The 24,996-nt window shown below is 40.9% G+C and overlaps 1 protein-coding gene across 1 annotated transcript in view; it reads right to left on the bottom strand.

The window, feature by feature from the left end:
- Window positions 1-24,996, bottom strand: part of LOC108789240 (protein diaphanous homolog 3-like) — a 127,459-nt gene that overhangs the window by 33,188 nt on the left and 69,275 nt on the right. Inside the window, exons 3-4 of the mRNA XM_018559202.1 lie at window positions 20,690-20,863; window positions 4,148-4,252 (exon numbers count right to left, since the gene is read on the bottom strand). Coding sequence (XP_018414704.1) covers window positions 4,148-4,252; window positions 20,690-20,863 — 279 coding nt within the window. The remainder of the gene's footprint in view (window positions 1-4,147; window positions 4,253-20,689; window positions 20,864-24,996) is intronic.

Genomic DNA, 24,996 nt, shown 5'->3' with positions numbered 1-24,996 from the left:
AGTGCCTAGAAGCTTGGTTGTAAGTCATTGCCAGGCAGGGTGTGGGTGTGTGTGTGGTGTGTACACACGTGCAGTAGAAGAAGTGGCCATGCCAGGATACCTACCTGGATAGATAGCTAGCTAGAAGATAGCTAGGGGAATCTTAGTGGGCGCAAGGAAACCATTTAGGCTGCCACACAACCATTAGAGTACTCAAGATTGTATGCAAGATTTGCATTTGCCTGTGTGTCTGGCCAGCTAGATTTAGGCGAGTGTCCCTCCAGTGGTGCCCAGCGGTAATGCAGGAGACTGAGTGGATGTACCAACTCAAGGTAATAGTATCTGGTTTAGCTAATCTGTATCTGCTAATTAGAGCAGTGTGTGTGGTCTGTGACGCCTGCATGCCAGCCTGCTTGAGTGCAAAGTGTACAGATTAGGAGTGTCCAGGAAAAGGTGTCTCACACGCCTGTAAGTTGTGGGTGGTGGAAGCTGAGGTTGGTTAACTTGTGTGCATGTTCTGTTTTACGGCTGCTACCGCCGCGTCTGCGGCCTAGGAGACCCTCTGGGGGTGCCCACGACCATCTGCCAGCATGCTGGCTTGTTTCCAAGAACGAGTGAAGGGTGACGATAGTCCGCGCATCTACCAGACTTCCCCGTACCCCCTCGGCGCCCTCCCCGGTCCACCTTCACGTGACAAAACGAGATAGATATTTTACCACCTATATCTTAAGACCTGTAACAAATTGCATTTAGGATGCCTTTAGCATAATACCCCAGTAATAAAGCCAGTCATACACCTCAGATTTACCAGCTATGATGTACTCTGGATGTAACAGATATGCCTCCTGTAAGAACTTTAGATTTGAAATGGAACCACTATTTATTTAAATTTTATATTTTTTTGTAGCAATAGAACATTTCTAAATGTATCCAGAGAGCCCACGTGCATAAAGTGCTAAAAAAGCAATGTCCTTGGTAATACATTCCTAAAAGGGTACTTTAAAAAAGTGTGTGTCTGTCAATCCGTTCAACAAGTTTCTTACATCTAAACAACAGTTTTTATGGCAGTGTTTGGAATCATACACAATCATTAGTTGGTGCCTGTTTAGTAGTTTGTTTTTATTGTTTTTGTGGGCTTTTTAATCAATCAATTTGCTGAAGCTGGCTACATGCATATAATAGCTTGATTCCTTAATCTGAGCTAAACAGCGTGGATGGAGGTATCTCCCCTGTCAACTATTGTATGTTATCCTGACAATCCCAGACGCCAGCTGTCAGAATAGCTGAACAGTGACAGCACCTGATTGGTTACAGTCACTGTGCGGCCACTTAAAGTTTTTTTTAGCCAGGTGTTTCCGACAGGACCACCCACGGTTAGAGTTTCAGAAGATTCACAAGAAACAGACACAATTCTAATAGTTTATAGCCAGCTTTAAAAAAAAGCAGTCCAATAGGGCTAAAAACGTGGGCGGATGAATCTACCCTTCCAGATTATTGCATTCTGACATCCAGAGATTGTCGCTGTCAGAATACCTGTGAAGTAACGGCAACTGGCTGGCTGCAGTCACTGTTAGGAAAGCAGGGCCACACAGTTTAAATTCTGCCAACTAAATTCAAACTGTGTATGGTCAGCATAAGGGACAAGGTCAACCATTGCAGAGGGACTGTCTTCTTACCATCTTTTAAAAGACATGTTGAACTGCTTATTGGTAAGCAACCAGGCCCAAAATAGGGGAAGGCCTTGTGTACTCCCAAACCAAAGCAGTTGGTACTGATGAGGGCAGTAGACAGCTGAAGATCATCAGGTCACTGTACATGAACAGCAGAGCAATACCAGAGACCAGTTGATCCACGATGAGCTTAAAAGCACCAGTAGTAGTAAGCAGGACGGAGCTTTCTTTTTAACCTTCTTGAGCCAAAAGGCAGAAAAGCAGCATGCATGCTTAACATTACACCTAGTGGATGATGTATTTACTAAATTCCCTTAGGCATGAAATTGGAAAAGACATCCAACTGTCAAAACCATGAGGCAATGGCCATAACTGACGCCTAAGGCCCCGTTCACATTGAGCGATTTATCGCGCGATTTTTGTAGCGATATCGCTCATATTTCCGCACTATATCGCTCTATGTAGCTTCACCAATACAATTCAATGTAGCTGTTCACATCTCGTCGCTCAATATCGCTCAATATCGCTTGTAGCTCGTCGCTGGTAGCTTGTCGCTTCTACATGACCCTTTTTTAGAGCGATTTTGAGCGATATTGCTCCTGATTGCATACAGCCCAATAGGAAGATGTCGCTCAACGTCGCTCAACGTCGCTCAAAGTCGCTCAAAGTCGCGCGATTTGCATGTCGCTCAGTGTGAATGGTGTCTTACTGGGCAAACTCAGTAAATGATTTGATAGACTAGGTCACACTAAAAAGTTGTGCTACTGCTCTATAAAACTGAAAGGAATCTGTAGGTTACTAATAGAGTACAAGGAGGACTGAGAAGTGTCATACAAAAGAGTCCATTGTCCAAAGAGTATATATCAGGATATGTTAACCACAATTAATAGACTCACTCAGAGGGTGAAGCGATGTGGGTCACAAGGTAAGCTGTGCCACAGCGCTGGATCTGCAGAGCACTCTGTGGCTAACTAACACAGTACACTACGGTCTGGAAAGCGCCACAATGCAGAGCACTATCTGGTACAAAGGCAACATACCAGGTTACACAAGGAGCTTTACACAAGGAGCTTACACCAGAGGCAGAAACCGCAAAATGTTCTGCGGTTAACAGACGCAGAGCACACAGGCCTGGAAAGCGCCACAACGCATAGCCTAGTGTTTAAAGTCCACATTACAAGCTTCTTCACCACATCCATGTGCTTACACACAGAGGGAGCCATCATACACTGGAGCAAATAGGAAATATCACCAGCGCACCTTAGTTCAGAGACTGGGAGACATCAGAGACCTTGTTTTGAACCTGGAAAGGAGCTCAGCAGCTAAGACAGCACACAAAGGTCTGGAAAGTGCCACAGGCAGAGCACAGTGCCCAAAGGTCGCCATAGTGCAGTGCACTATGTTCCAGATCCGATCCAGATCTGGCCCGGAAAATGGTGTGAACCAAGCCTGAAGCAAAAAAATATATATATTTTGAGAAAAAAAATAAAATGTATAGTAAAATGTGTCAACGTTTTTCAATAACGAAAAAAAGTCCATCTTTCTAAGACATTAGAAAAAAACAAGTGAGCTGGGAGTAGGAGAGGTTATACCTGGCTGGCCAACGGCTTTTCTGTTCAAATGCTCCTGTACGTGGCAGTATAATACAACTCAACATTAAAACGTTTCCCAGCATACTCACCAGCCAGCATGCAAAAAATCTTGTCTCACCGCTAAGGTTAAAAACAGAGGTTTAGATACACGTCTTCTGCAGAAAATGTGAAAGCCGCACCGCCTTGCCAAGGCACCTCTATATAGTGCGGTCCTAACTCTAAACTATGAGAGTCTCCATCATGGAGACAAGTTTTTTTGCATGCTGGCTGGTGAGTGTGCTGGGAAACCTTTTGCTGTTGTACTGTATGTGCACCTTCCATGTGCACCTTGCTGTAAAGCTGGTGACGAATTGATGAGTGCATTTGCCATTTTGTTTTGCTAGTATAATACAACTGTCTCAGAATAACTGAATTCTGTGCCCCTCAATTAATGAAAAAGAAAAAAGTTTTGGCTATAGGTGCACATAAAAAGAAAAAGGTGCTTGCTAGCAAATAGTTGATGATGATCATTTCTTTATGAGATTTTGAATATAAGAAAACATTTATATTTAATATGATAGATAAAATGAAAAGGCTTTTTTAGAGATTTCTAAATGTATAGCTTAGCTACTTTAAAATAAAACACATTTGAAGGTAATGGTAGAATTACTGAAGATTAGGAACATAAATTTGCAGCTATGTCCTCAACGTTAGCAAGTACTTCACTGAAGTCTGCCCTTTACAGAATCTAAGGGTAGCAGCTATGACGCTTTATAAATGAAGCATATTTAATATTTTAGAGGGGTAATTTACTAGCATAGTGCTTAGAATTTCCTTGCATAATTGTTTTTTTTATTCCATCCTCCTCACTATTCGGAACTGATAACCTCCTAAAAACTTAGTTGCATACTTTTACAGCATACTCACGGCTTGTGAAGCGGTGCTGATGTACTGCGTGACCATCTCTTTCTTGGTTGCAATGTCCTTCTCCCGTAATGGTGCTTTTCGATCTTCATTTAAATTCATATCCTCCTAAGGACAAAAAACAGGTTGGTAAAAAACAAAAAGCCCGACCAGATAGGTGTATAGGAAAAAGGCATTTTCACTTTTTATAACATTTCACTTTTGAATAGCAGGTGAGTGCAATGATCCCAGAGCTTCCTACAATAGATCGCTAAACACTCCAAACGTGAGATTTACAAGATGTCTTTGTGTCTGAATCCTGTCCCATAAAGCCACAGGAAAAACAAAACTTTGCACCGGATAGGCTCATTAATTTAGTCATTTCTAAATTATAGAGAACCCAGCAATGCCGTAAGGCATTAGTTTTAAACACTGAACATGTAAATAATATATATACAGCCAGATGCATGTAGTACACATCAGATATTTGTAATAATTTAATCATTTCCCTAAATGACATAACTAGGTAAACCATTTATTGCCTTAGATTTTCATAACCCATGTCTACATTGATTATCAAGCAAGTTGACACATCGAGCTGTATTTGCAAATGCAATTTTTAGCTAGAATACATAAAAATTGCCACTCTCTTTCATTTATAAAAAAAATGACCAAATCTCCACATCATCAGTAGATATACACTGAGTGGCCAGATTATTATGACCACCACCATCAGTACTTCGTTGGGCCACCTTTTGCCTTCAATACTGCGGCGATTCTTCTTGGCATTGACTCCACGAGATGTTGAAAGGTGATGCAAGGAATCTGACACCATGCCTGATGAATAGCACTGTCCAGTTCTGTGAGATTTGATGGTTGTGGAACCAGCTGCCTGATGGCTCTTTCAACTTTGTCCCACAAATGCTCAATTGGATTGAGATCTGGTGAATTTGGGGGCCACCTAAGCAAGGTAAAGTCTCCCTCATGTTCTTGAAACCACTCCTGCACAAAACGAGCACCGTGGCATGGCGCATTGTCTTGTTGGAAGAAGCCATCTTCATTTGGATACGCCATTAACATGATAGGATGAACTTGATCAGCAAAGATACTTTGGTATGTTGTGCTATTCAGACGTTGTTCCACACAAATTAAAGGGCCAAAACATGCCAGGAAAACATGCCCCAAACCATAACACTGCCCCCACCAGCTTGAAGGGTTGTACTCGTGCATGTGGGGTGCATGCTTTCATGCTGTTCCCGCCAAATTCTCACTCTCCATCTGCATGATGCAACTGGAAATGCGATTCATCAGACCACATTACTTTTTCCAATTCTCGACTGTCCAATCCTTGTGTTCCTGTGCGAATTGGAGACGTTTTATCTTGTTAACTGCAGACAGCAAACGTGTTTGAACAGGCCTTCGGCTTCCATATCCCATACGATGCAGTGTACGTTCGAACAGTGCGTTCAGAGATCATTTGAGAGGATCCCTGATTAGGATCTGCAGTAATTTGATGCACTGTTGCCCTTCTGTTGTACCAGTCTTGCCACTCTCCGTTCTCCCCTAACATTGACTAGTCGCTGACGGCCACAATTCACACGTTCAGACCCAGATTTTCGGCTGACAGTCCAGTCTTTAAACACTTTAACAACAGCTGCTCTTGAACATTTAACGAATTCTGCTGTTTTGCTGATACTCACTCCATGGCTCCGAGCGCCAACAATCATCCCATGTTCAAAGGCTGTTAAATTGCGTTGTTTACCCATATCTTCAGAAAAAAATCACTTCTACTGTCGTGGTAAACAACCTGCTTCCCTATTTATGATGGTCTGGCCCTCTAGCAACTTCAGCGTGAAAATATAGCTAATTTGCCTACAAACGTCAGGTGGTCATAATAATCTGGCCACTCAGTGTATATAGCACATCGAAACAACAAATTCATATTACTCCTGCCGGAAACTAACCATCCTAACATACTGCTTCGAAAATGTCAGCCGTAGCAGAAGGTTTTTAAATTGTATTTGAAGGGTGGATTTCACTTTAATCTACATGCACTGCCAATAAACTCTGAAGAAAAGATCTGAAATTCAAGGATGGAAAGCAGATTTTAGAAAAGGTCAATATATACGTGAGCATTTTGTGTTCTGTTTTCTATCCCACAACACTCCAGTCACGCAATGTTTCTCAATATCAAAACAAGTCCTGCTCATTTACCACGTTTGCTGAAATCAATATTTAATCCAAATTTATATCATACCCCTTAGAGAAATGATTACACTGACAATCTGTGTAGAAAATGGGCACACAGTTTGGCTTTGTCTCTTAAAGGGATAGAAGTTTTCAAACAATGATAATGTATAAACGGAATTCTATACACTAAACAGTGATCCCTCTATCATGCATATTAATCACTTAAAAGCTGTGCTTCCGGCATATTTCTTATAGCCATCTAAATGAGGAAGCATGTGATGTCTTCTTAGCCCCAACCCTTTAAGGCAATCTCAGTTTAAGGACGCTATAAAAACCGGACTGTGGATGAACTGAAGAACAAGTGGAGCTGCTGTGACAGAATGGCCACTGCTTAGCAACGCAGAGATCGGGCTACAATAGCAGCACCTTGGGAGAGCTGGCATGCAGGTAAGGAAGTGGGTAGAAAGTAGCAGCGGCAACGCGTTTCAAGGCACAAAGCCTCTTTATCAAGCCTGAAAAGGATTTATAGCAGGCAACAATTACAGCACAGACAGGTGCTCAGAGAGAAGAGCGCAGGACCCACATTTTATTCATTTATTTAAGCCACCCTTGGATAACAACTGATCTCGTTAACCAAAAACATGTAATTCTGAGCCCAAGGAACCAAGGCCTGGGAACACACCCCTTTACAAGTGGCTGTAAAAAATAAGGTTGCCAAACATGAAATGAGCCTTCCCCATACCTGTTTGCATATCTGAAACCTAAAGGAGAACGCTAAGAAAGGCTCTACAGAGTAGCCCAGACTTGTAAAAATTCCTGCCTAATATGACCCAATGTATCTGATGTTCTACTGCAGCACACATGCACCTAGCAAAAGGCTTGCCTAAAAGGCTTTACAAGCGGCTGTAAAAAATAAGGTTGCCAAACATGAAATGAGCCTTCCCCATACCTGTTTGCATATCTGAAACCTAAAGGAGAACGCTAAGAAAGGCTCTACAGAGTAGCCCAGACTTGTAAAAATTCCTGCCTAATATGACCCAATGTATCTGATGTTCTACTGCAGCACACATGCACCTAGCAAATTGCCTATTTTTCCATGGAAAATTAAAATAAAGAACCATGACAGAGAAAAGTTGTCTGTTACAGAAATATTTGTCAGACAGGCGACTGTGCAAAATGCAAGGATGTTTCCACGGTGCTTTGGTTTCATGGAACCTCAACATCCAGTCACATGCCAACTAGAGCCAAGAATTATATGTGCTAGAAGGGAGTATATATAGCTGTGGCAGAGGAAAAAAAACAACTGTATATAGGGAGATTGGCTATAGCATATATTGCCGCTGCGGTGAAGAACTGTACATATATACTACATCCTAACTTTTGGTAGCTGGCTCCTTGATTTTGGGAATATTTTTTCTTTTCAGGCCAGGAATAATATATCATTTTTTACATTAACTGATAATTATCAGATGCAAATTGCTTATGATTTTAATATGACCTTATGCTGACCACATTTGAGCTAGCCTTCATTTTTAAGAGATAAATTGCCTGTTTGAAACAAATACATTTATTTAGTGTTATTTTTGCATTGCAAAGCATGCAGTCTGTACATAAATAATTTACATTAAGTGGTACATGAAATAAAAAAGCAAGGTTTGCAAATAAAGCGCCTCTATAATAAAGTGTTTCAACTGCCCAGACTAGACAAGTTAGCAGGTTGCATTCCTCACTGTCAACTTTCAGCCATAAGCTTATTTTGTACTCTATAAATTACAGTATGTTTAAACTACTTGTCAATATGAATAATAATATTTCCCTTTAGTTTATTTAAACAGCCAACAGTATGGCCTCTATTTATATGCTAATTTCTACGCTTAAATACCCTGCAGAGGTGTCAAATTTGAAGTCCAAAATAAGTGGATAAGGACCTTACCTGGAACCTTAGCACATAGTAACCATTTCTTATAGACTGTAGGCAGCAAGTTGAAATGCTGTCCCTGGCTATTATGATGGTAACACTCTGCTACTTATATAATCTGTCAAAAGCATTACAAGAGATAAAAGTAATAAGTCTAATGTAATGGTGGACAATTTCAGAAAACATGGCCACTATAGTTATGGACATTACCAAAGGTAAAATAGGACAGATGCTGGGGGGGAAAAAAAAAAAAGAGTCATCCTTAGACTATTCGAATAAAGCACAATATTATCTTATGCTGCAACCAATCCAAGCATCACTAATTATCAAGAGCAGAGCAAGAGTCAATGGTGCAGGGTGCAAAGTACAACAGCCTATGGCAATATTGAGTTTTGTTTTTTCTACCTTTTATTTTTTCCTTTTTAAAACAAAACAAAAAAAACTGTATTGAAACGTCACAAGTGCAAGTTAAATACAGAATATTCAAATTTGTGAGACGTTCAAGGTCAGTTTGGGACAAATTTTAGATGTATTCACGTTAGCTTGTATGGAGAAAATAAAAAGCAAAATCTACATTTAACACTGGATGTAACATCCATCCACAAATACTTCACAATCTCATGTCAGAAGGAAAATGCAAATGGCCATGACATGAGCCCTTGCTCATACCTATTGATAAATGAGATTGGCCAGATCTAGGGGTCATCGTGATTATAAATCAGAAATTGGGCAGATGTTTTTGATTGTGAACCTTTGCTGCTCAATAGCGCAATAACTACTTCAAAACTGTGCTCAGGGGATTTGTCTACTATTCCAAAGCAGTGTAAAATGCAGTCAGGCATTGCATGTGTTAAGGTACACTCCAATAAAATGGAAAATTACACATTAAAGTCCAATTGAACATCCTGCATATATTTCAGCAATAATTATGCTGCTTGTTAAGGTTTTCTTAGTAGCTATGTGCTATACAAATTGTCTAAGGACCTTGTGCTGGCAGTACACAGAGTTAGACCACAGAGCTCACACACACAATGCAGCGCTCTGGGTCTCCAGTGGTCAGACAAGCCCTGCAGCACACTTCTCCAATAAACAGTGCTGCTCAGAGAGTGAGAAACTGTTGATTGCAGCAGTCTGGAGGGGGTGGGTGTGTCAGATGGCTGGAGACCGGGACCCATGCCTTGTATGTGAAAAAAAAAAGACATGCAAGCACCTAAGCCCGTGACACATTGCACACAAAGCCGTGCAGAGCGAAGCAAAGCTGTCAGGCACGGAGCTTCGTGTGCAGTGTGTGACCTGAGTGCAGGCAGATGAATGACAGCTCCTTCAGCCAATCGGCTTGCGGGTAACAACCAGCTGGACTTCGCATCCTGACGCGCGGGTTTATATGCACGAGCCAACGGCTGAAGGTGAAATTTTGCATCTCGGCACGCTCAGCCATGCGAGCTCCCGCAAGCCGACGTGCCGGAGAGAAAATTACACTGCACGCAAAGGCAGCACGTCATCACTCGGCTCTGCTTCTCGTGCAGTGTGTCACAGCCTTTATGGTGCACTATTGAATTGTTAGAAATGGCAAAAAACCTTAAGCACATGTAACATAAATAAGATTGTGTAACCTACATCTGATGAGTGACCACAGGCTTATGGTATGAGTAATCTTAGTGTAGCGATTTTGAAGAATATTTGTTTCCACATAGAGAAAGAGGTCAGTCTGGATGTTTAGGGGAGCCCAGTCCTAGGTCCACTTTGAGGACATCAGGATGCTGAAGATAACTTGATAACGGTGGAGAAACGAGCCTGTAGCATCTCAATAAGGAAATATTTTTTTCAACACCAGCTTTGGGTTTAAATAAATATTTCTTATCAAGAATAATATTTCTAGGGAATTCTTTCCTAATACTATCAGGTCCCCAATAATGCATAACAAATCCTTCAATTGGTGTCTCTGCTACCTGAGTAACCCCTGGGCTTTTTTCCACTAGTACAATAGAAAAAAAACAATCACTGGTTTTAGTTTTTTGCTTTCTATCCAGACACTGCATTTTTGACATAGTAGTATTTTGTAACAGATTAGATCTGTTGGGTAGGTGTTTCCCCCACAAAAGGGCAATCAACGTAGCCAGCCAGTGCTCTTTACACCCCAGCAGAGCCTTGGTGCAAGGTAAAGCATGTGTATGAACAAACATTATTAAAGTGTCTGTTCTGGCCTTGAAATGAGGCATTTTGACCAGGATGATGCTTAAGGGGAAAGCTTTAGTCTGTGCGGAGACAGACTGAGGGACTGAACGCACATACAATTTAGCCAAGAGCCTGAAAATGTTCTGTTCTGTTTATGTGATGCTGACCCTGCAGTAAATAGACTTTTTTTGAATAAAAGTGGGTAGAAAAGTGCTTAAACAAAATTGGCAAGTGGACCGAGTCCTTAAAAAGCTCTACCTTTGAAGCTAAACCATCACAATATTTTAGCTATTAGTTTTAAAAATGTGCACTGGGAACAAAGTCAAATAGCACAGAACTGGGGATGTTTAGTTATATTTAAAAAAGGAAGGACAGAGTAACAATGCCAGTTGCTGAAAACATGTCTAAAAAGGTGAAGAAAGAATAAGCATATTTGCTTTAACACATTTAAGCTTCTGTCACGAAATAAAGCGTGTCTGTGTGTGTGTGTCCACACCACTTGATCTACCAAACTTAGACAGGATAGCTCTGGATACACTTTCATAATATCCGTAAAATAAAAAGGCTCATTTTGACAAATAGCCTCTAATCCCATTTCAGGTGAATATTTTCCATTGATTTCCTATACAGGATTAAGAAAAATGATAGGACTATCTCCCCCTCCCCCCACAGTATAAGTGTATAGTAGCCCAATCTCCCCCTTCAAACCATAATTAGAACTACTGATTATTTTTCTCTTAGGTTTATAATCAGATATGAAACCATAAAGCTTCTCAGACTTAGACATAATTAAGTTTCTAAGATCTATACAACTTAATAGAACAGAAACTGGTAAACAGCCTACTGCAAATAGCTTGCTTTATTTGCGTGAAGCCAGCAAGTCGCATGGGATAAAATAATTAATCCTGCACTGCCCACTTTACCACAGGATCTATGTAGAATATACCTAATAACCTTGTCAGGAGCAGTTTCTCTTTGAAAAATTGAAAAAACAATTAATACAGCATGGAACAAAACCGAATATGTTCCAGAGCAGCCTAAAAACTGAGACAGCAGATAAGCATTTTCTTTTTTTCTTCAAGTGGATCTACAGCACTCCTCTGAGTTAGCCGCCTATGTTTGTAGATTACAGGACACCTTGTTATTGTCTAATGACATAAAAGTGTTTATATGGCTGCTTAAGACCTCTGTTTAAACAGGGAGTAGGCTCCTGGATCAACCTGTGTCACTGATCATGTAAAGTCTTTTAATAAAAGCTGCAAAAAAACGTAAACAAGTCCAAATGTGAGAACTGCTGAGTGGAGCTGTCAGTGCTGGTGTAGAAATACCACTCATAGCACAACACAGACGCTGACGGCGGAAGCCAGCACAGCAGCTACTAATTAATAGCAAACCTTAGCTGCTCAGGTAAGATTGTATCTGTGCACTATACCAATAAAATAGAAGTATTGGTTGTTTAGAAAAACAAATGTTACATTTTTTTAAATAAACAGGTACCAAAAAAATAAAAACAGCCAAGAGAGTGGAAGAGGTGTCAGTACCAACATTATTCAATGTGCAGGCTCCCATAGATGGAGTAAATGGAGAGATGTTCTTCATTTTATGCCCCTCTGATCCTCTGCAGCTGGAAAAAGAAGGGTGGTGAAATCTACTCAAATGGGGAAAAATAAAGCAATGAAAACCTGACACAGGTTTTAACTCTGGAAACAAACAGTTTGAGCTTGTGTTTAATTATGAGTTAGGGTGCATGGGCATTTCATATGCCATTTACCAAACTTTTACATGTATATACTGCATTCCCATTGCCTTGTATGGAGGTATAAAAGCAAAGCCTACACTGACCTCAACAGCCCATGTACACTTGCACCAAATATCACTCAGTCCTTACCGTGTTGTTCTTATGCTCATGGTAGGTAATTCTACACAAAAAGCAATAAACCATTGTTGTTGAGAATGCAACCTAATGGATAAAGAGAAAAGCACTACAAAACACAAATCTCATAGTGAAATACTGATATTTGAATGAATGAATTAAAATATCCTTGGAAGTGACAACAGCTTTTGAAGATAGCCAAGAGTCTGTGAAGGTTATTATTCAGCCAGCTCATGGTATATGTTTAAAAATAAATCAAGGCAACTGGACTTGCTGTATTTTTCTTTAAAACATTTCACTGGTCATCCGACTAACTTTCTCAATTCAGAATGACTTGTACAAAAATTATCTGGGAATAAATATGGTGAATGTTGCTCCAACCCACATAATCTGTTCATCATCACCAGCATGGGGTCAGAGAGCACATAGAGGTAAGGTGCAGTGAGGAGGGCTCAGAAATTAAACAGCAGTTACACCAGCGCCAAACCCTCAGAGCCAAACCCTCTGGTCAGGATTCAGCAGTATACCTACATCTAAAAAGGAAAAAGGTCACTCCTTTGAAGACAGTCAAGCAAGCATCCTAGACAGGGAGGATGACTGGTTCAAAATAGGTATATAATACACCAATTATGTTAAAATAGGTACGAAAAGCTTGAATAGAGGCCGGCAGGGGGAGGCATCTTTTCTTTGCCACATACAATCCTGTTTTTTTAACACCTCTGTCTGGGCAGCTTATTAACACCTGCTAGTTCATGCAAATGCATTCAACACCTTACTGCCATGAGGTCTCTGACCCCATGCTGGTTATGATTAACAGATTATTTGGATTGGAACAACATTCACCATATTTATTCCCAGAGAACTTTTGTACAAGTCATTCTGATTTGAGAAAGCTGGTTGGATGACCAGCAAATTGTCTTCAATAAAATACAGCAAGTCCAGTTGACTTGATTTATTTTTTACAGATATAGCCAAGAGTCACTCCAAATTCATTAGCCATGGCCAGCAGCTCACATCCAATGTCCACTCCTGTGGGCAGAAACAATACAAGCCCCTATGTAATAGTTTGGAGGTGAGAGGTTATCTTTATGGAACCTGCCTTCCAACATAGAACAGATCATCTGTGCAGTTCCTGACAGCTGAGAAAGGTGGCGCTGATTACAGAGCTCTGGTTTCACTGATCACAGAGAGCAGAGAACAGACACCAGGCTGGTATAAGTGATCTGATCAGATCACTTGTATAAACCGTGCATCGGCTCCCCTACTTGGCCGAAGCAGGATTAAATGTAGAAAAAAACTACCGGCCTGCGTCCGTAATTGCATGTCCCGGGTGACAATTTTACTCTTTATGTATCTATATGTTGCCCCTCATATGAGTTAGAGCAGTGGTTCTCAACCTGTGAACCTCAGGACCCACATATGTCCTTGATCATTAAAGGAGAACTATGAGGTGAGTGCTTTTCACTCACCTCATAGTTTTAGCCGACCTGTGACAATGAGACTGTCACAGGTCGGCTCAGTAGATTGGGAGGTGAGCGAACACATACTGGGTTCGCTCGCCTCTCGATCCTGTCACGGCTCTGCTGTGACAGGGGGAGGGGCTGGATTCCCCTCTCCCTGCTCCGATCTGCCAGCGCTGACTGGCGGAACGGACGGGGGAGGGGGCAGCTGGCTATGCCTCTAGATAGGCAGAGCCAGCTGTCACTCACGCAGCTGGGCGGATCCCGTCATCTACGTCGGGATCCGCTCCGGCTGCGGCGTCTCAGTATACCGCGAGCTGTAGCTCGCGGTATACTGAGCTTAGGGTAACGGGAGGACGCTAGTTTGTGTCCTCCCGTTACCCTAAGGAGAACTATGGGGGAAAACACTGATCCCATAGTTCTCCTTTAAGTCGTGGCCCGTCACACTGAACTGGAACGCACAGCATTGTGGTGCGGGTGAACAAACTGTTGGTGGGAGGTGTGATTGGGGCGCCATTTAGAATGTAAGGGAAGTGTGATTGTGTGGTACAGTGCATCGATTGTGCTTAACTGTGAGATTAGCACACTGTACTAGTGCAAATGCGACTTCAAAAACACTCGTAGACACACGCAATCACACACTCAGACACTCACACACATACACACACAAAAAAAAATGTTTTTTTTTTTTTTCCAAGATCCACCGAGTAGGCCTACCTTACGAGAACCGGAGTGGATCCTCAGCCTGGGGTCCAGTGTGGGCTGCTGTGCTGTGACGGAGCTCCATCCATATGTACATTGTTTGTACAGCTCCCTTGCACACCCAGTAGAGGTGCCGGGAGCCAGAATATGACATCACTCCAGTCCAGGCACCTCTACAGGGCATGCGAAGTAGTAAGCAATGCACATATGGATGGAGCTTCCTTGCGACCACACCCCCAGCCCACCCCACCTCAAGCTGGTGATCGGCGCCGGGCAGCATCTTTTGAATGGCTGCTCGGCTCGAGAACTGACAGTGCTGTGCTATGGGGTGGCTGAGGGGCCTCTCATCTAGTGGGCTCGAAGGCACACGGCGACCCACTGAACACGGGGTTGCAACCCAATTTTGGGTCACGACCCACCAGTTGAGAACCACCGAGTTACAGAGCATATAGAATACATTGTAGAAAAATAAAACTGTATAAAACATTGTAATAGTCATCACTAAGATTTTTAAGACGTGCATTAATAAATAGGTTTAAAAAAAATAACATGGAGAAATAACATGGAGTGACTCTCCACTGGCTTCAAAAGCAAATTTTATTTAATTTAATTAATAAAATAAAATTTCAGTACTATACAATGAGGTTTGCACTTTGTGCTGCTTTTCTCGTTTTCCAACAGCTCATTATGCAATCTCAATTGAGGACTGGCTACATGTGAAAGTTTCAGTACATGGTTTCATCTCAAGGATTACCTCGTCCACCTCTAATGTTCATTTGTTCTTTTTCGATTTCTTCTATTGTTAACATCTGAGTGTGTTTGGTTATCTTAAAACATGACAATAAATGTTCATTCGCAAAAGAACCCCACCACAACAAACCAGCAATGACCTTTAATGTCTACGATTGCAAAATTGTCCCATTAAATATTAGGTTGGTTTGACAAACATTAAAAACAAAATCACAAGGTAAAGCAAGTTTACAGTGTAAAGCAGTTTACTGGATTCTGGATATAAAGTATTGTTAGATAAAGCATTTAAAAACACTCAATATCATTAACTCTCGGTTCCAACGCTTTGTTAGAGTGCACAGTCTGCATAAAGCAATATATTACAAAATATCTTGACAGAATATGTCATAGTATGGAAAAGTGTAAAGGTGAATAGGCAGCGGGCAGCCCCAATTGCTTCTCAGTAGTTGGAGTCTCAAGAGCGCCTTGAAAAATAAGTTAACAAAAACAGTGCAACGGACCTTGGTTTGTGTAGTGTGTCCTTTCTCCAGTTTACATCAAAATGATCCGGGATCATTGGACGCAATTTTGGTAGTATAACTTTGTATAACTTTATCAGATTAGGTAAAATGGAAACACTGCAATCCCAGACTTCAAACCAATTGCGTCAGTGATTCTTCTTTCCACAGAGAGGCTCTTGTCCAATCTATTTCAAAGTTCTAAAATTCAGAATATATTGTGAGAATTTGCTTCAAATGGTATCGCATTAAGGACACTTCCACTCGCTTACAACTTCTTCTTAAGGGCTTCTTTGCCACTTTTATTGAGTCACACTCAAAAGTCCACACAGGTTTTCCCTCGCAGGGGATTTTTAAACAAAGTACAGCTTTTTCCTTCAGTAAAAAAAAATTTTCAAAGTCTCACCAACTTCAGGTTGTCTACGAAACCCAGGCTATATCGAAAATGCTTGCCTCACAGGCTGTTTCTTGTCCCCTTGCCATGTAGGCTGCTTTTTACCACACAGGTGATCTGCTCCCCAGTCTGCCAGACACACAGACTGGTTCCAGGGTTAAGCTGCTTTGTTAGGAGGCTGGGAGTTCTTGTAGAGACCCTAACAAGCCAGCTAGCTGTAGCTGGGCTTGTTACCTCCAAGCCTCCAGCCCTCTCTGCACTTCCCCCCTAGATGAAGAACCTATTAGACTTGAACCTAGACATTTGTATTTGTCTGCTGCCACAATACCCACTTGTAAAGTATCACTTTTGTGCCTCCGAAGGAAACAATGGATAATACATTTCTTGCTCCCTTTGCTAGCTTAAGCTATTGTAGGTTTAGTATGCCAAATATTGCCCATTCAGACACTGGGGGATGTAGTTGACAAAATGTTCAGTTGTGTATTGAGCAATCAGCCCCCCATTTATTGTATTTTGGGACAAGCCAAGAAGGCGTGATACAGGTCTGATTGATCAAGTCCAGATTTTAAGCATTGGAAAGTGGTCGGTGGCTCCATGAAGTCAGACGCACAAAGGAGAGCTCCCGCTACAGATCCTGCTTATACTCCTGGGACTGCCTGTCTTTTCACCTCAATTCAGCCTCAATCTCAACCTGAATTGCCTTGCCACTCACCCAACTCTTTCAGTGGTTGCCATGGCGAAGAAGAAAGTAGTTAATAGGGATAAATCTACCTTACTTCTCCTTGATCTCTTACCTGCTCCCTTGGCCTCAGAATTTTCACTTTTACATGTTTAGTCCTCCGTCATGTATTTAGGGATACATTTTACCACGGTTTTATCAGATTATCTCCCTCTCAATTTGACTCTTCTGCAAAATTCTAAATCATTGACTCATATCAAATCAAGTCTTGGCTTAAACTTCCTCTTTCGGTTCCTGGCAGGGTCAATCTGATTAAAATGGTTTGGATGTCTCAACTTCTTTATGTCTTAGATAATTCCACAATTTTGATACCTCGGAAGATTTTTGATCAGATTAACACTGTCTGTCGGGATCTTATCTGGAGACAGAAGCAAGCTAGATTGGAATTGGATACATTGCAAAGACCTAAGGACTCTGGTGGCATGGCCCTTTCCATTCATTGGCTATACTTTAAAGCTTCTCAATTGCAGCATCTGGCTAGTTGGGCACAGGGGGGAGCCCATCCACAGTGTTTTGATATTATTTTTAGTCTTTTTGCTGGATTTGATCTCTTGCGATATTTGGAGTGGTTTTTATGTCAAGACTTATTCTCACTTTCCTACTTTGAAATTGATGTCTCATTTGGAATGTAGCCAAAAATCTACTTCACATCTCTAATCTTACCAGGTATACGCCTCTCTGGAGGAATGGTTATTTACCTGAACTCATTCCTTTAGAGGGATTTCATGCTTGGTGTCAAGAAGGGATATGTACTGTTGATCAGCTATATAAAGACAGTGTTTTCTGTTCTTTCCAATACCTACAATCCCAATTACATAAAAACAGCTTTTTTCAATTTCTCCAGGTGCACCATGCGTTGCTTTCTCAATTTTCTTATGTGTCTCTTAAATTTTAGTAAAAATGTATGTCTCCGATGCATTATTTTCTTCAGTGCACGCTAAAGGGATGATCTCCTTTTTATACTCTCATTTTTTGCTTCAATCGGTGCCTCGATTTCCGCTGCCCTGCAAAAAAGGTTGGGAGAGTGATTTGGGTCCCATATCTGATGACATATGGAATGATGCTCTAGGAAATGTTACACACGTCTACCTCCCCATTATTTACAGACTGATGCAATTGTTTGTGGTACACAGGATATACCATACTCCTGAATTCTTTAGGATAGGCTTCAGAGTTGATTCATGTTCTAAGTGTGGTTTTCATCAGAGCTCCCCAATTCATTTACTGTAGAGATGCCCCAAACTGGTACGCTATTGGCACAAGGTAGTTTGCACTCCTATTTTTGACGTAGCACTGACTGCCTCTCCACTTCTTTGCCTTCTAGGAGTCTTAGATGACCCTGATTTAGATTCTCCAACACTGTTGGCTCTTAAACGTGCGTAATTTACAGCCACTCGCATTATTGTAAGCCCTCAGGGGCAGGGCCCTCCTTACCATCCTGTCTTGAATTGTATTGTGATTGTAATGTCTTCCTTATATTGTAAAGCGCTGCACAAACTGTTGGCATGATTTAAATCCTGTATAATATGAATAATTATATTGTGCACAAATGAATTTTACCCTTCACTCCAAAGGTTTCTTCTTGGATGGTGTAACTTGATAGAATTATTGCCTTTGAACGTATCACTTATCAATAGAGGGGCTCCATGAACAAATTCTACTTGATATGGTCCAAATGATTATCGTTCCATGCTACTAATGTGTTTTCCTGATCTCCCTATTAGGTGGTAACTGATTCTACTATATTCTTTTTTTTCTTCTTATTGTACTGCAGCTCCATTTGACTAATATAATTTCTTAATGGTTTTGGTTTTTTGTATTTTCAAAGAGTTGAGGATATCCTCTATAGTATGAGCTGGTGTGATGGATCTATTTGTCCATTCCTGTAGGGGTTTACAAATAGTCTGCGAGCAGTATTTTGAATAATTCCATGATATTGCTCATTTATCTGTATTCATTTCTGCCAGTATTCCATCTACTGGGTTAGACCAATCAGTGGGAGAAAGTGTTTTTAATAATCCTTGAGCCTGTAAGAATGCAAAGAGCTCCTTTTTAATATGTGGTTATTTCTCTTAGGCATCATCAAAGCGGAATGGTTTGTTTTGAAGGTATTGATCAGGGATTTAGTCAATGTTATTCCTGTTGACCAGTCGTTATATACATTGCCCTTAGAGGCCTATTTTTATTTTTTATTTGCAGTAGATACTGATTATGTTCTACATTTTTTTTACATCTAAAGTCAACAACTACTTTTACCTTTTCTGAATTCTATTCTAATTCTCTCAACATTGTTTTCTTATACTAGGAAGTCCTTCATATAAAAGCCTTTCCAATAGCTAATCTCATCTAAGCAATGTCAGTTGGCATGTTTGTGTCAGATGTAATGCTTTTAGTACTTGACCTATTGCTTTGTATATGATAGAAAGTGTTTTATACCTTAACATTGAGTTCCATTTATATGTCTAATTGAAAACAATAAAACTTTGTCAAATAAAGTGTAGCTTACTAACCAATAAAGCAATAAAGATAACTAAACGTTAACTCACAAGAAAAATCACCTCAAATAACCCAATTCATTTTAATTATACTACTTTCAAATTACATCAATACATATTAAATTTGGCTAGTTGACCATCTCCAGCTTTTAAAATAAAAGAAAGCAATCAGTACAGTGTAAATCAGAAGAATACAATAGGCAGCTTGCATCATTTATTTTATATATTAAAAAAATCTGAACTCATGATTCAGACCCTGAGCTAATCCAACAGTAGGGCAATAATCAGGGATGTGCACATCTGGTTTCCAAGGCTACGCATTTCTAAGAAAAGAACATAATGCCAACATAGTTACATATAGTAAGTATATAAATGAATACAGTCACTTAAAACAGAGGAAAGAAAAAAAAAATGTACCACACACACATATAGTGCAATATAAATGGGTAAGCCGTATTAGTCCAGTAGACAAGATGTCAAAAAAGACAAAAACGCAGTATTGCAGTGTGCAATGATACCTTTCTTATTGGACTAACAAAATATATAAAAGACAAGCTTTCGAGAGTGAACCTCTCTTCTTCAGGTCAGAAGCTATATATAGATATGTCAAAAAAGACAAAAACGCAGTATTGCAGTGTGCGATGATACCTTTTACAAAATCTGCCTATTGTATTCTTCTGACCTCCTAGTATAAGAAAACAATGTTGAGAGAATTAGAATAGAATTCAGAAAAGGTAAAACTAGTATTTGACTTTAGATGTTATATATATATATTTTTTTTTTTTTTCAGCCTGCAATATAACAGCATATGGTCAGATTAAATGTATTAGGTGCCACTTTCTCCCTTTTCTGTGGAGAACAAAAACGTGTTAAATGCATCAGTACTGAATTTAAATGTTGGCCAAGCAACACACAAAATGCGGTAGTAGATTAAAGTATGAGGTTTCATCCATCATTCTTGCAGACATATCTTTCTATCTATAGGCACACACAAATTCAAAGGGCAGTTTATCACAGAAAATAATCGGACACCAATTCTTATCTCACTTGACTGTGGTAAACAGTGTGAGTAAGTGGTCTCTGCATTTCACACATTGCAGTTGTTCTTCATGCTTTAGCAGGCACATCATTTCTACGTGCTTCTTGCAGTTTTAGTAGGCCAACCAACATTTGGAAAGCACAACAATGAGAAGCATTTCTATTACAAGAGGAAATATTATACAATATACAAAAAACAGAATGTTTAGAATTTAGCTTTAGAATTCCAAAACAAAGCAGCAGTTATCATATCTTGTTAGAAATACCCATACACTCAACATAGTAATCAAGAATTCACAAACCTACTTAAGCCAATGAAAGAGAATTCTGCTTACCATCATTTTTTCAAACAGAGCCAGGACTTCTTTATCAGACAGCTGCTTAGGAGGAAAGTCATCATGCTCAGATGATGTAGACCAGTCAGCAGAAGTGTTGTAGTTCTTTATGTTGTTCAAATTAGGCCGGTCTTTTCTACTTCCAGGAATTCGAATGCTGGAAAATCTGTCCAACTGAAAATAAATTAAAACTGGATCAATTTTTTTTAGAAATAAAATCTAAGTCATATTTTCAGAATATGAAATGAATCTTTAACACTAGGTGTGTGGAATTAGAAACAGCCATCACTGAATGTTCAGGTTTAAAAAGTTTACCGCCAGTGTACTTACATTGGCCATCAAATTTGAGGGGAAAAAAGAAGAAAAAAAACCACTATATGTTTGTTGTGTTCCCAGTTATAAGGCGTAAGCAAAATTAAAAAAAACATACCAACTGAAATTATATATATATATAATACATACATACATACACACACACGGCTTGAAAAATTTGACGGTGTCTCACCAGTCAGCCAAAAATTCCTATAGACTTGCAATTTATGTTAAACTAAATTGCATGCGCCCGCAAAAAACGCCCATAGGCGACGATTAAAACGCTTTTACTGCTCATCAGTTTAGGATTATCAGTGATTAATGGCTCTAAAACTATTGTTCTCACTCCGACGTTTGGGGCGATATTTAACATGTGCGGCACAATAGTCGTTTCCGCACGTAGGCGCACCCGACTCATACCTGCGTGTGTATGTGGGGGGCGGGGACTTAATGTGAATGCAGGAAGTACTGAACTCCCTTTGATCTCCTGTTACAGAGCCGTGCCGGTCCCGCCCGCATCGGCCACAGCGGATCTCGGGACCGGCAACGGCAGTGACAGCTGCTAATACAAGTGATCGATCGCTTGAATGTAAAGCTCCCGGGCGGCCGTGTAAATATTAGGGATGTCCCGATGCCACTTTTTTAAGACCAAGTACAAGTACTGGCCCTCATGTACTTGCCGATACCAATTACTGATACTTTTTCTATGGGGCCCTGTGATTTCTAGTTACACCCCTGATAACATGATTAGGTTCATGATGATCCATAGTACAGTACAGTCCATAGTACAGTACTATCTGATTGGATAACACATTTTATAGGAACTCTCTATAGCATCACACCTCCAAACAGAATCTAGCAGTTCGGTGGCTCAGAAGTATTGCCTTTAAGTTTATTCTATTAACAAGCTTTCCTAGTTCAGACAGTATTTGTAAAAGGTTGACAGAGGTGCTATGGCAGTATAGTAATTCATGATGTGGGTATGAAATGCAATCATAGTATATGGCAATAAAACTTTAAAATTTTAAACTAATACTCTATATGAAGTACACACTATAGTACACACACTATTAGTTTAAATCATGATCTATAGTACAACTACATATTATGTATGTACTATAGATCATGATTTAAACTAATAGTGTGTGTACTTCATATAGAGTATTAGTTTAAAATCATGATCCATAGATAGTAACATGATCCATCCGATTCCAAACATGATTTGAATACAGGCCCTTACTTTATTTAATTTTTTAAAATCAAACCATTTAATAGTCAAGAACTGTGAACATGAGGTGCATTGAGCTGCATGAACCTTCATACAATCTGGTTCAGCCCTGGTGCTGTCACTAAAACACTTTTACAGTAGCATGGATTGTAATAAACATTTGAACTCTTGTAGAACACTGGAGGAAAGTCAATACACTGCCCGTGCCAACCAATCCAGTTCTATTTGTCCTTATTGCATCACTGGGTAGAACGGAAGGATGCGACTATTAGCTGCAATGGGCAACAAATCTTTTCTTCTTCCTTCAGATCTGATGCATGAGGTACAGCTGATAAAGGTTTAAGGTAACCATGGACAAGAGAAAGTCATCAACTGATCAGGATAACAATCTCAAGTTCACAGAAAGAAAGAATCAGCCATTCTTGGACCCAGAATAAAGGGAAATAACCATGAGAGATGTCCCCTAGTGCCAAAATAAGTGGTGTCACAGCTGTCTACCCTTCTCATTCACCTAACATGCACAAATGGACAAGCTGGGTGTCTTGTTAACACAGGCCCTTACTTGATGGTGCCTGTGCAATAGAGGTGCCTCACGAGCTGCCGATAGCTTTTTTTCCTCTCATGCGAGGATGACGTCGGCAGCGCTGAGCAGCAGAGCGGAGGAGCGTTGCGTCACTGCTGTGGGCGGAACTCCAGGTCGCCGGCCAACTACATTAGACCCCACATGGAGCTCCACCCACAGCAGTCACGTGACCCTCCTCCAGCCTTCCCAGAGGCCCCCGGCCACCACGGAAGGAGCGGCATGGGCCCAAACCAAGTACTGAGTACATATGCATGCTTGTACTTTTCAGAGGTCTGATATTGTTCTATGTACAATCCTTGTTTTATTGATTGCATGTAATAATCTACTTTTTTGAGGTTGTGGATTTGGGGTTCTTGGGGTTTTCATGAGCTGTAAGCCATAATCATCACAATTATGACAAATCACGGCTTGAATTATCTTGCTTTGCATGTAATGAGTCTATCTCATATATTAGTTTCACCTTTTAAGTTGCATTAGTGAAATAAATGAACTGTGCACGATATTCTAATTATTCGAGTTTCACATGTACATACACACAATTATGAAAACCTGTGGCTGAAAGCTGAAGAGACTTCCAGGATATAGCATATAGCTTGAATCCTCCAGTAGCTGTACAGGGTTATTCAAAAATAATTGATGTTGCCTGTGCTTGCAGATGGTGGTCACATTGAACACTTGTAAGACAGGAAATTAAAGTTGATGTATAAATATATATATACACACACACACAGTGGGGCAAAAAAGTATTTAGTCAGCCACCAATTGTGCAAGTTCTCCCACTTAAAAAGATGAGAGGCCTGTAATTGGCATCATAGGTAGACCTCAACTAGGAGAGAGAAAATGAGAAAACAAATCCAGACAAATCACATTGGCTGATTTGGAACGAATTTATTTGCAAATTATGGTGGAAAAATAGGATTTTTGTACTCACCGTAAAATCCTTTTCTCTCCGTTCATTGAAGGACACAGGGCAACAGATCGGAGATCCTGAAAGGTAGGGTATATCGCCACCTGCAGGAGTAGGATGCTAGGCACATAACAAAAAAAGACAGACAGCCTAGGGGCGGCCCCTGCTGGTGGCCCAACCCCCCACCTGCTGACAAGTCTTCAGTTAGTAACAAACAGGAGTGCATACCCAAAGAAAGAGGGCGGGGCCTGTGTCCTTCAATGAACGGAGAGAAAAGGATTTTACGGTGAGTACAAAAATCCTATTTTCTCTCCCGTTCATTGAAGGATACAGGGCAACAGATCGGAGATCCTGAAAGGTAGGGACGTCACCAAGCAGTAACCAATGATGAATGGGCTAAACAACAACGAAACCCAAAAGGAACCACTCAAAGGGCCGCCTGCAAAACCTTACGCCCCAAACCAGCATCCGCCGATGCCAAAACATCCACCTTGTAAAATTTGACAAAGGTGTGAACGGAAGACCAAGTAGCGGCCTTGCAAACCTGAGAAACAGACGCACCATGGCGAAAAGCCCAGGATGCGCCAACAGCCCTAGTAGAATGGGCAGTGACAGGAAAAGGGGGCTCCCGCCCCCTAATGGCATACGCCTGTATGACAACAGTCCGAATCCAACGGGAAACGGTAGCTGCCGACGCGGCCCGGCCCTTACGAGGGCCACTCGTGAGGACGAACAAGCAATCCGTCCCACGGAAGGAAGCAGTAGCATCCAGATAAACACGAAGAGCGCGCACCACATCCAGGCAATGCAGTGCCCTATCCTTCCTGTGAACCGGCTTCGGGCACAAGGACGGCAAAACAATGTCCTCATTCAAGTGAAAAGCCGACACAACTTAGGGAGGAAGGTCGGCCGAGGGCGGAGAACCGCCTTGTCCCTATGAAGGACCAGAAACGGCGACTTGCAAGACAAGGCAGCCAATTCAGAAACCCTCCGAACCGAAGTGATGGCCACCAAAAAGGCCACCTTTTGTGACAAAGACAAGAGCGGAATGTCCCTGGAGAACTGGGCTGACTTCGCAGTCGGCTATCGGCTCTTCAGCCGAGACGGGCTGCATCTTAATGGGAAAGGTGCAGCATTCCTGGGAGGGAAAATGGTAGAAAGACTGGAGGAGCTTTTAAACTAGAAAGTGGGGGGGAGGGTATAAAAATAAAATTACTTAAACTAAACGTAGATAATTTAATCATAGGTAAAAATAACACAGAAAGTAGTAAAAAAGG

This window comes from Nanorana parkeri, unplaced genomic scaffold, assembly GCF_000935625.1.
Source record: "Nanorana parkeri isolate BGI_ZX_2015 unplaced genomic scaffold, ASM93562v1 scaffold381, whole genome shotgun sequence".
NCBI classification, from domain to species: Eukaryota; Metazoa; Chordata; class Amphibia; order Anura; family Dicroglossidae; genus Nanorana; species Nanorana parkeri.
The sequence above is the reverse complement of the archived record's forward strand: the minus strand, read 5'-3'. Positions and strand labels throughout refer to the sequence as shown.